Genomic DNA, 13,111 nt, shown 5'->3' with positions numbered 1-13,111 from the left:
GTCGGATTGTAACTGTGTGTTTAAGTGTATTTAGGAAGCTAAAACAACACACCCCAACAACAATCGATAAAAGAGGGTAGTGTAAGTGAAAAATGATACGTCGATAGACGAATGCACTGTACAAACTCGGCTGGCAGATATATCTTCCCGGGAAGGGTAGGGTGCATCGTGCATTCGAAATGAATACCTTACTATGCAGATCATGTTATGCATTTCCATGTATTTTGGCAGTTTATTTATAACAAAATAACAATAAATGTATTCAGCCTAATTAAAGTGGCGGATCACCGCGACTTTAATATATGATCGCCAGCTTTACTGCATCTTCATTACCGGAGCACAACTTACCACTGGTTGTAATAAAAGCAATGAAATCATATTATCTCTCTTATAACCTAACTGTCCTATCCCATTCATTTGCAAGCAAAGCCAACAGTAAAACAGAACCTACCCCCTTGTCGGTGCTGCTACTCATATATTATCAACCTTATCTAGACTGTCCGCTGTCGTCTGATGCAAGGTTCCTCGATCCACACCAGAATACATACCGAAGTTAGCATAATATCGTAATAGCTTCCAACCCGGAGCTTAACCTCCTAGCTTCACTGATGACACCGGTGTGAGCAGGACTGTTGTTGGAATCAGCAAAACAAAAAAACTTACTGATAACGAACCCGACGATTCAGGGTGATGTTTTTCGCTTAGTGTGAACACAGCAGTTCAAATTAATCATTGCTACTCCTGCTAATTAATCCCAATTTGTCGCAAATGAAACTTGGTAGGTGGGTCAAAATGGCATAACTCATTACCGATTTTTTGTTTGCCCACCAGAGGCAGCGGTGAGATAAGGCGCTGCTCTGCGCGTAGTTCTGCCGGAGCGCCACTTCCGCAAATTGATAATTCTTCAAGCAGGCAGGCGGTTGCTGTCGATTGGATCACATTTCTAATGACTGAACAAACTTTCCCTTCTTGGCATGCGCTCCCGTTCGTCTATTGGAACATTTAGGACAGGGTTTTTTCAAATCTTGTCTTGCTTCATGAATTAGGTTTGACTTCAATTCAAGCATATTAACTTTTAGTTCAATAGACAAACGTTTAATTGAACCATCACAAGCGACTATAACGTTTTGACTCGTACTTCCCTGATCTAAACCTTATCTGTCCAATTGGTCTACCTTAGTAAAATGTTATTTCTTGAATACAGCGGTACTTATATTATTATCATCATTTATTATTTATTTTTAAGAACTTACTAGCCTAACCTAAGCCCTAAACTTACAGCAGAGTATTTAATTGGGAGCGGAAGAAGGTAAGAGAAGAATTAAAGTCAAAGCCGTGAGCCACAAGGTTAAAGCCGACCATAGGACGAAGCAGAGGATCTTTGCGACCAACCACAGAGCGTCTATTAGGGATAATCAAAGGAGAACGAAGGCGTAGAAAGCGGGAAGGTACATGAAAGTGGATTGGGGATAGGAGAGCTCTAGAATCTAGTGGATCGATGAAAGAGGATTGAGCAAGGAAGCGGCGATCTTGCAGAGAGCGTATGCCTAGAAATTGACATCTGGACTCGTACAGCAATTTACGAGTAGCAAACCTGGTGAAAGACCTCTGAACTCGCTCAATACGATCGATGTACTCCAGCGATGACCTGACCAACGAAGCAGAACAAAGCCTTGAGACACAGAGGGTCGGAAAAATCGCTGGCCACAAGTGTTCTCCAAACACTACCCAAAACAGCATCGATATGGTACGAAAAACTAAGACTCTGGTGTTAGTAGTCCTTCCAAACACCTAGGACATTGATGACCGAAACACGGTTTACACTGACGTCTTTGAGAACATAAGGGAACAAAAGAGGAGTTCGGGAACGACTAAATGAAATGGAATTACATTTGACAGGACAGGGATATTGAAGCCGTTCAGGTTTGAGTGAGACATCGCTGGAATAGGCTCTGTTCATGTTGGGTATTCCTAACATATTTCGTATTCTATGCGTTCGTTCTGGTGCATAAAGGTCTTCTTCTCCTGGAACTTTTCCGATGGGATGAGAACCCTGGTCCTGCCATGCGCCAAGACCGGCGCCATTCTCTAATAAATATGAGGGGTAATTTCATTCGATACATTCTTACATGTGATATAGGGTTACGCTTAATCAGAATTTCCCATGTATCTTCTGATGCTGTCCACATTAAGAGTAGCTTTAAATTTCGATCTCTTGGCACGACCTAGTATGACCGATAGCATCTACTAAAGCATCATACCGATTCAATTGTTTTGCGCCCACTTGTTTGTGTACCGCAAATTCCAAACAATTGTCCAGCAAATACACTTTTATTCAATAAAACCAAACAGTCTTATCAGTCAACTAACAACATAGAATGTGACAACATTTCCTTATTTCACCGTACCCAGCGTCACCCAGCGAAAACATTCCAAACCGAAGAGGCTTGTCGCTCACATGAATGATGACGAGCTGATTGGTCAGGAGGAAAAACGGCGTTTCCACGCGCATTTCATCACCCTCAGCAACAATCTCGAATTTCATTATCATTGACCGGATGTCACCCACTCCGTTACATGTATATTGTTTTAAGAGTTACGTTGAGGCTTATGCTACCAACACTGGGGCTGGGGACAGCATCAGATAGTCAGCCCATAATTTGCATCATCCGCGTTCCACCAAAACTTGATGGCGCTAGACTCGAGATTCCCGGCTGTTGATTACTTTCGACTACCGCCACTGATAAGCGTCTTACCTGGTGATAGGATTATTCTAGAATATCGAAACACCGAACAATCGTTTCTCGCGATGCGGAACGAGATGGTTCCGTTTGTATAGGGGCTACCGTGGGTCATCATTCCATCACCGGCATACCGGCCACACTTCCCGTAATATACGATCAGCACGGCACAGCTACAGGTATTCTCGTTATCTGGGCGTGGGAGAAGCGTGCCTGCAAAGGTGTACGGTTGAAAGTGTCGGGGCGTTACAGCTGGCAAAAACAACCATCGCCGCGATGATAACGTATCGTTAAACAACCCCACTTAATGGTGCGTTTTACGAGCCGACCTCAATCGAGCTGCCACGCACATGCATTCCGCTCTATCATTCCGTTCTGATGCATTCGCTTGTTATGTTAGGTGCTCGGCAGGCTTAAGATTGAATTGCATTGTGTCATAGGCAGCATCAACCGAACGGTTCTGCCCAGCTTGCACCAATTAAAGTGGCGCACGAGACAGCTGCGGGTCCGGTGGTTTATTGTTGGTTGTGGCAATTTAAACTTCAATCATACATAGATTGACGAGCGCGCCGAGAGAACATCAGCATTGTTGACGTGATATAAACCAGAAATTAGATCTGGATCTGTTTGCTTGTGTTGGCTGAGGGATTTTCTGTTGTTATATGAACATTTTTGTTCAAAAAAGTAGTCACAAATAAGAAAAAAAATGGTTGCTCTTATAAATTAAATTAAAACTTCAGTTGAGCTGTATATTTTTGCTCTGGAAATGGAATGGCTTATTGCACAACTTAATTCATTGAAACTAAAACACATAACAACAAGCTACAGTGATAGGAAGAAGTGCCACCGGCAAAGGTCAGTAAAGCAAATCCGGTGCTGAAAGGAAACTATCTCACGGTCTAGTGAGTACGTTTTCCGATGGTGAGCTCATTAGGTTGGTGTCCTCCACCGGTGGACTACCTCTCCCAGCTTACTCAAGTATTGGTTTATCATTTATTGCTAAAAACTTCACTCGGAAGTAGGAAGTTTCGTGGAAAACATACTACACTTTAATTGTTCGTTCGTTTATTGAGGACACATCGTCATCACCTTTACGGGACAGTCTCGATCGATTCTCTGCAAACATTGCCATTACTATTTACTCCAAAAGTATGTCGCACAACAAATGTCAGCAAGGTGGGATTGTCGAAACCTAGATTGGACGAGAATTCAGAATTCAGTGGCTTATCACATTCAAACTTGACCGATTTAAGACTCTTCCAACAGTCAATATTTGCAACAACAATGACGAAATCTACTTTGGTAAATAATTCATCAATAATCGAAGCGCATTTGATGGCTTATCATAATTAAACTTGACCGATTCAAGACTCTTCCAACAATCAACGTTTGCGGATTCGACGTGGTAGAGGAACTATATTTTCCAAACAATACAAGCGACATGCTTCACGTCACATGGTTTCACTAATGGCCACCGGAAAGAATAGCAATAGTGTGGTCGTATTAATGCCCTCCGCTCATAACTCGTACTTCCTCGTATCTACTTTTTTTATAATCTGCTTGCAGTACATCAGTCACGTTCTACAGGCCAGCGGTGTCAAACTTTAAAGGCAATGGCAAATCCCAATTCTCGTGTGTGTCTATTCCAGCAAAGCTTATTATGTTTGAGGAAAAAGACAAAAGAAAACCCAACAAGACGCACTTCTAATGCTGGTGTCATTGCTCGATGGCATACGATTTTATCGTACAACCAAATTGGAAGGGGTGTCATTGCTCGGCAGTTTAGTCGTACAACCATTTTCGGTTTGATGTTTGAATGTAAACGAAGAAGGAAGGCTTTCTGTATACAAGCATTCCTCTACCAGAGCACTTGCAAGTTTTTGGTTGCAGCACTGGTAATTATGCCTCGTATCAGTAGTCCATTTAGTGAACACTAAATATTGGTGGATCGGGCGAAAAGCCGTACTACAGGAACATCAAACTTGCGGTGCGATAGTGATTAGACTGTTTGGCTCAACATATGAAACCGCTTGCCATTACAGTTGTAACGTTTTAATGATGCTGTACCTGATTTTTATGAAAAAATATCCTTGTTTACAAATAATCTGTTCACATTTTAATTTGTCACTTCCAGAAAAACGTGTTTTTACAAGCGATTTCAAATTGTTGCAAGCCACCGTGCAACTAAATCATTTCTTTTATTTGGTTGCACGACCAAAATTGACGTTCATCTGTGAAATCCCATGCATTTGGCTTGCAACTAGTGGCGTGCAACTGAGCAATGACATCAACCTAAGTCCTCAGAAAGGGTTTTTTTTTGTAAGCTTTAGAATGTTGCTACTATAGATTTCATATTGATCTTTACCATTCACCTAGATTGAGCTTTGTAGTGAATACCATAAAAAACATCATGATGATGTCAAAAGATCGTGCAGAGAGAAACATGTTAGAAATGTTTTTCTTTTTTATTCAATTGAGAACAACCTGGTTACTCAATAATAAATAAATAGAACAATATGGCTATTGATCCATATCGGTTTGATCGGTTTAATTTCAACTAATCGATATTCTAGGCTAAAATCTTAATTAATGCCATAAAGAGCGGTGACTGCGTTCCAAACTTCTACACTCTTACTAAAATTAAATGGAACATTGGTAAAGCGAACTCGAAAAAGTTTGATATAACGAGTGATCGCTCTGTGATTTTCTTCCTTTATGTATAGAGGTCTCCAAGAAAAAAATCACATTCTTAAACCTGTAAAACTGTTTAAGGCAGGGAAAAGTATCTTGAACCAAATTATATCCGTTTTGTACGACACACTGCCCGATTCGGCCAGAAGTTGGTAGTAGATTACGAAAGAGAATATTTCTTTTATTGTAAATAATACCCTTTATACTCATTGCGGCATTCTGGCATATCTTGCTTCAACTCATTTCCAAGCATGAAGCCTTTTCAAATGAGAGCCATTTCATAACTTGGCCTGCCATACCTGGTTTTCTTGGTACGATTTACAAGCATGTGGATAATCAATCCTTTGCACAGGGTCCATATTGTCAATCCACATTAAAACAATACTGCAATTACCCATGTAAAATACCATACAGCCCCCTTCTCAATCATAAACCTTTTATGAGCAACAGATAAAGCTGGGAAACAAACCACGTGCGCTCGTTATGAGTTTGACATTACTGGTTTAAAGTTCGTTTGCCGGTTTTGTTTTTTCTTCTATCCTCTTTGCAATGGATGCGCTTGCGGTCAGATAAGGTGGTGCTTGTTCAGTACCTTTTTTTTAAACGATCTCTAATTGCTAACACCCGAAGGGGTGCCATTAGATAAACATTGTTCACTATCGTCGACCGCACACCATCTGTGCTAAGGTTCTAGGTAAACCAGCATGGGCAGGGTGCAAAATAGCGATTTTAAAGATGAAACTTTTTGTGCGGAAGGTACCAATCGATCGCACACTTGGCATGACTCGACGTTTGAATAGCAAAGCGTGCCATCGTACATCATGATCGATCGTCAGGAAGTTCCCCTGACGGATCAGTCAGCAGTCATCCGGCGCAAGACAAGATCATCAAACGCGCTATGACATCCAAGAAGCCGATGCTTTGTTGAGTAGGTCTTGAGATGCAAGTCAAATGCTCATCCGCTGAGTCGGTGGTTTATCCTGCCGATTAGGAGGACTTCTCTGTGGAGGACACTGCCCACCATTATTCCGTGTCTAGCTGCCGAAACGCGTTTATTTATGTAATATGTGCGCGATCGACATTGCAGCAGTGTCCGACGACCCATACACACATTGTGGTGGCCTCAATCTCGCACCTACGTACACACATTCGTCGATCTATCTTTATAACGTTTGACCACACGTTTGACAGTGCACCTTGTCCGCCGCTTAACACAACAAAAATGAACTAAAACGGGGATTTATTTTTTCCGCTTTTCACCGGTGATCGGTCACTTCACACTAGGCGCCGTGCCACTTCCGATCGAAGCGACCCGGCTGGCTGACTTCCTGGTGATTTTCATCCCTTCCGGCACCATGCAGAACACGGGGAACTCGCACAGGTACACACCGGTAAGTAAGGTTAATGTGTTCTGCGATTGGAAGACGCCGTCACCATCACCACGCCACAAACGATTAATTAGACGCCATCGATAATGTGGGAATCCAATCCACTGCACGCCCTAATCTGTGTTGCCAACGCTACACCACAACGAAACATGGTTTGCTTTGCTGTTTCGAAGATGTATCTCAACTTTAACAAATATATGCCCCAAGTGGATAGTTCTAGAACGATTCCGAGAGATCGCTTCCCCCTTTTTTGTTTGCCATACACACACACGCGCGCGACCACTTTGTTGCGGGATGCTCCCTATGACCGGTAAGTTTTGGCACGTTTTTATGTTTCACTTTCCGTGCTTTTCCCCTATTTCACTTAAACTCACCTATCGAATCTAATCACTATCGGGTTGCTTCGATTCCGGGACGGATTGATATGCACGTACGCGGCAAAGATTGTTATCCTCCCGTCCGTCTGCCAGGCGCTTTTTTTCGGGGTTCTTTTTTTCCCTTTGTCAGCCCCTTACAGCTTAATTTCACAACAAATCACAGCTGATGCACGGCAATCAATACACAGGCGCTGCACCTTCACCTCATACGGACACACAGATACACAGACCGACGCGTTTTATGGCACTGCTGCGTGTTTTTTTTTTGCACTACATTATTTGATTATTTAGCATAATTGGATCGGGAGCTGCTGTTGGCTTAACCTTACTTTCGGCACCGCTGGCGTAACTGCACCGGCAAACATCGGACAGCGTAATGAATGAACCAGCGAGTGAGAACACGCGTATATATGAGCAAGGAAACAGACCATTTCACCACACAAATCTACCACCGGTAAAGGTCACGCTACACCGAACGTAAACTGAAAGCTGTCAAATGGTTTGCGCTGCTTGCTGTATTTTTACACGTTGCGTAAAATCGAATGAGAATGAGAAAAGATAATGTTTTTTTTAAAGTACGCTAAATAAATGTTAAGTAAAAGCGATTACCTTCGGTTGTGCATTCCGTTCAAGTATTGTTTTTTTCTGTGGTAAAAGACTCGAGAAGGCCCCCTTCCCCACTACATATTTTTGTGCAGCACTGTAAGGTGTCAATTTTATTGGACTGTGTATTTATGGTGTGGTCAAAACTTGTTCGGTAAATAATTATTGCTTATATTATTGCTTCAAATGATTCCTAGACATTAGAATATGAAAAGTGAATCAAGGTATTTGGCTTTTTATTAAGCGTACCGGTTATGTCAGACCGGGACCAAGTTTCCCATGAATATGCTGCAAGTGCTTAGGGTTACATATAGGCCGTGATAAACCACGTTCGGCTGACCGAGGATGCTCAGAGTCATTCTGAGGATAAAACTAAAGCTCATGATGGGATGAAATGGAATTTAAATTCACATTTTAGCTACATTTTCAACAAATTAATCTAATCATTTCAATCATCATGTAGAAGAAAGAAACCGCCCTCTTCTTCTTTGAACTGCTATTGTTGGCATTCTTTTGCTATATTATACCCTTAGTCGGATAATTTATATCCGATATCCGGTCCAGATGTGTGAAGGACGTTGACGATACTGCCTCTGCTACCGGACCACCCCATACATTAAAGAACTAAAATCTCTGCACAATAGTGAGATCATCGTACAATTTACAAAGCACATCATTGTAACTTCAACAAATAATAGACCAAATGTCGAATGAAAAATTATCTATATATGAATACAAATGACCTATTCATAGTGTTGCATGGACAAACTTATTTGGACAATAGTAACATATGTCGTTACTGGAGCTGACTCTTGACTCAAGCTTATTGAAGTTAGCAAGACACTAATGGCCACCAACATTTGGCTAGATGTAAATTTACATTCCGACATCTTGTATCACTTGCTCGATTCCTTAGACAAAATTACTAGTACCTAGACGAGTTTGCTGGATTGAATTCTGATTGTCGACGATGTTAGCGATTTAACGGTAAATTGAAGAGAAAACGTGTAAAACCTCAATGGTGACAGATGATAGGAAGAGTGTATCTCTGAGAATTTTTTATCCTCGATCACCAGACATGTCGGTGTTGTTACTAACAAACCAGATAAGCTTGGCGAAATCGTTAGTTTATTTTGATTCTTTTCACCTAATTTTATGTGATTAAGAAAGGAATTTTCTAATTAGGAATTGGAATTCATGCTACGAAAATTACCAAAATAGCACAATTGGTATTCTATAACAAGCATATCTAAGTTGCCGATCTCGATCTTCACTCAGTTTGAAATTTCAGATCGATAGCGAATAATAAAAACAAACGAATATTCGCTTTAATGAAAGAACTAAAAACATTTATGTTTCGGATTATATGAATTAGTGTAAATAAAACATTTTATTTAAGTTCGTATTTTTTATTGCTAGTATATATCGTACAGCATCTCGAAGAATATTGCTACATTAAATTCTGAGCATTTGAAATATCCTGATTTGCTCATTTTAAACACGACAATTCATCTCATCTGACTCCACAACAGCTTTCGATCGTGCTCGAGAAATTAATCATGTGCTTGTGTTTATACGCTCTATTTTATTCAACTGGTTCCTCAAATGATAAATGCTAATATTTCATGGTTACATTCTAAAAAACTGAATTCCAATTTTCGTTTAAGACCTATTAACTGAAATTGTCCAAAACAAGCCAAGCTTTTCCTCATAAAATTGTACATCCATTCGCCAAACTACATACAAATGACAGAGCACACGGGCAAACTAACTGCGCATTGTTTGAATTATGTAGACGCTAAAAAGTGTGTTAACAATTAAGTAGATCAAATTAAAACATCACTTCTTTAGAACGCATTGCAGAAACTCTCGCCGGAACACTCACTGCACCGACAGATTATGCAAATCCGTGTGAATTTCGGCAATCTTTTTCATCTTCAGCAAATCGTTCAGCAGCATATGGATGGTTTGCTTCGTTTTCGGATAGTTCTTCGCGGTGGGAGATTCCAGCAGGTCTGCCTTTTCGTCATATGCTTCCAGTCCTGCAAATAAAACAAGTTAAATTAGAATCACACGACTCTTTTTCAAATCAAAATCTTACCTATAATCTGTGCCTCGATCGCTTGCAACCGTCCCATCGCATCGTTCTGCTGCTTCTGGATGTGATCGAGCAGGATCGCCTGACATTCGGCCGGATCGATCGGTGCTTCCGGTACCGGTATCTGGGGCATCTGTTGCTGATCTCCACCTTCCCCATGTTTATCACCTCCACCCATCGACGTACTGCTACTGCCATCTCCACGCGGTGGACTCTTTTCCCACTTCTTCGACCACAGGTACATCTTCGGGTGGTCCTTCTTTTCTGCAATGTTTATCTTCACCTGCAAACTGTGCATGAAGCGCTTCAGCTCGAGCAGATTGCCCGTCAGGGTGTGCGAGTTTTTCAGTATATCGAACCGCTGCGCGTGCTTCGAATTGGCCGCATGATACTTTGCCACCGCCAGCTTTCCCTCGTACAGCCAATCCTGATCGTGTGCGTACCGCTTCGAAACACGGCCCCGATACGGATAGCGACAGATGCTGCAAACGTACGTATCCGGCACCTCGGCACTGTTCCGAATGTTCTGACAAAAGGCATGCTGCCAGCAGAGACACATCTCACACTGTACCATCAATCCGTCCTCTTCCGTTACCTTGCAGATGCAGTTAATGATTTCCTCCTTGCGCATACGAACAATCTTTATGACCTCACCATTCTCATCGACCAGCCCGGTTGCCGATCCGCCGACACTGGCATTTATCGAATCGTCATAAAATCCGCCACCCACCTCATTGTGGAACGTTCCACTATAGTTCCCGTACGAGTACGACCCGTGAAGGCTCGTATCGCTCGTACGGACGGCCGGTGCCGTACGATTCACCCGACGTCGCGCTGGTCGCGATCGTCTTGATCGCGATTTCTTCGATCGCGATGATTTCTTCTTCGACACCATACCGTGGCGTACCTTTTTCGAGTCATCGGATGATTTTTTCTGACTGAAAAGTTTAATTTTTGGTACCTTACTACTTGGTGGTTTCGATTTTGGAATTGCGGCTGAAGTAGACGTTGAAGGTGCGCTAGGATCGGCGGATGTTTCTTGTCCACTGGATGGTTCTACAACATCTGGGTTCACATTCGTTTCTGGCTTGTCTGTGTCTGGTTTATCTGTCTCCATTTTTTTAGGATACTTCAACACATCTTCCTTAATCGGTTTGCTGTCCTGCATCGTCGCATTTTCCACCAACACATCCGGTATGATCAGTTCATCCTCTTCCATCTTTTCTTGCTTCACAACAACGGGCGTTCCTGTTGATTTCGGTGTAGAAGCGACCTGCGATTTACGGCTCACCGGTTTCGGCGAATCAAGCAATTCGATCGGAGTTCGTAGAGCGGCCAAATCTTGCATGTTTGGAATGTCCCCCAAACCCTTCGCTAGCTCCTTGTGATAGTGTTTGATGTGTATTTGAAGATGGTTCTCCTTCCGGAACGTTTTCAAACAATCTTCCTCTGGACATTGGAACAAATTGTCAATGATTTTCACCTTCACCGAGCCGATGTTTACCTCGGTATTTAGCAGCATCGGTTCTTGCGCCGGTTTGGGCAGGAAGCTATCCTTGTACTCTTGGGTGTAGTGAAAGAATCGCAGCTGTTTCGCCCGCTTCACATGCAATCCAAAGTCATACACGTTCGGATCGTACGTTTCACCGATTTCGTCTAGATACTTTTTCAGCTCCTGCCTCGAACGGAGCACCTTCCCGGACGGACTAACCAACAGTATGTCCATCTTCCCGAACGTCGTTATGCGCTGAAAGATGTGTTTCACCCATCCTTCCGGCAGGCGCCAATCGGGCACTATCACTGTGTACACCCGGCCGCCCCGCAGATCCACCTCGGACGATTCCCCGACCGGATAATCGTTCATCCAGTGGCAGCACCATTCACCGGTTTGTGGAATATCCGGCAGTTCGCTCAACTTTACAACCTGCGGAATACGAAGCTGGTTCACTGATAGCAGCCCTCCGACACTACCTTCGGCCCCTTCTTCTCCCGGTTCTGTCTTTATCGTTGCATTCGCTTCAGTATCATCCCCCTCAGCGTCCTTTTCGCCCGTGTCCGCCTTCGCCTCCTCGGACCGTTTAATGCGACTAATGTGTGACGCTTTGCAGATCTTTGCAAATCCATCATCAAACACCACCTCGTACATGTTGTGCTCAACAATGCTTTTAATTGTGGCCTTAAACTTCCGCGAATCACTCCACCGGGCAAACACCTTTTCACCGACGCTGTAGTTTGTGTTGGAAATGGGACGCAGCCGAACACTGTCCATCGATATCCATTCTTCCAGCGTGGTCGATTTAAGTTTATCTGTCTTATCGAACTGCACCAACACCTCCCGGTCTTCGGTGTCTACTTCGACCAGTTTGGCCGCATGCCATGTACCGCTAAAATCCTGTGCCTCGATCTTTGTGCCGGGAGTAAAATCGATTGGCTTTTCTGCACCTCCCCCAGCCGGCTCAGGCTCATCTGCATCTACAGCAACAGCTGGCTGCGTTTCGCTGGCAACAGGTTGCTTTGAATCTTCTCTGGCTGCTTTTTTCGGCGATTGCTTCTTGGTGGATGATGCAACCGGCGGTTGCTCGGTGCGTGCTTGTTTGGCCGGCGTTGCTGACCCTTTCTTACCGCTGATGCCACTGCTGCTAGCACGCTTCGACGATGGTATGGACTTTCTTTTGGCAGGCGTTTTCTGCTCCTTCTGTGAGGTGTCTTTTTTCAACAACGCTGATACCTTTGCGTCCTCTTTCAGCACAATATTTTCATCATTATCACCCACTTCGTGGAAAAATTCTTCCTTAACCTTTACCACCTTCTGTCCCTTCATTCCATCTTCCTTTCCTTTCGACGCTTTCTGGCCACTCTTGGAAGCTTCGTCCGCCGATGGCTTTGCGATGGTCCACGCAAATATCGTTGGAATAACACCAAACTTGAGCACATACTTTTTGCCCTTAAATTCCTGAAAATCTGCCTTCCGGAAGTGACGGCTGCATACGTTCGAGCCCTTCGTTGCAAAGTAATCGTCCGGCAAATGGCAGGCAACAATCCACAAGCGCTTCATATCCTCTAGGTAGGGTATTTTGTGGTACGTAACGCCACGATCTTCCGGACGTGCCGATGACGACGGGCAATCCGGCACGATGCACTTGCGAATACCCATCGTGGGGGGTTAATACGGGGATGGATTTTGTACCTCTATGAGCAAAGTCACTTAAAGCA

The 13,111-nt window shown here is 43.3% G+C and overlaps 1 protein-coding gene across 1 annotated transcript; it reads right to left on the bottom strand.

Annotated features, from left to right (window-relative positions):
* Positions 1-9,681: 9,681 nt before the first annotated feature.
* Positions 9,682-13,078, bottom strand: LOC126561487 (uncharacterized). Its single transcript, XM_050217663.1, has 2 exons — positions 9,902-13,078; positions 9,682-9,842 (listed from the first exon to the last, which is right to left on the bottom strand). Exons 1-2 carry the CDS (start codon positions 13,050-13,052, stop codon positions 9,682-9,684), a joined length of 3,312 nt encoding a protein of 1,103 aa, XP_050073620.1. The 5' UTR covers positions 13,053-13,078.
* Positions 13,079-13,111: the final 33 nt, after the last annotated feature.

Source organism: Anopheles maculipalpis, chromosome 3RL (genome assembly GCF_943734695.1).
Source record: "Anopheles maculipalpis chromosome 3RL, idAnoMacuDA_375_x, whole genome shotgun sequence".
Taxonomy (NCBI): domain Eukaryota; kingdom Metazoa; phylum Arthropoda; class Insecta; order Diptera; family Culicidae; genus Anopheles; species Anopheles maculipalpis.
Note: the sequence above shows the minus strand (reverse complement) of the source record. Positions and strands in the feature narration are given on the sequence as shown.

What these genes read in the sequence shown, in the direction of transcription:
- LOC126561487 (XM_050217663.1), bottom strand. Translation starts at nt 13,052, where the DNA reads ATGGGTATTCGCAAGTGCATCGTGCCGGATTGCCCGTCGTCATCGGCA. An exon ending in GATCGAGGCACAGATTATAG is followed by an intron (nt 9,843 to 9,901) that starts GTAAGATTTTGA and finishes TTTTATTTGCAG; the next exon opens with GACTGGAAGCATATGACGAA.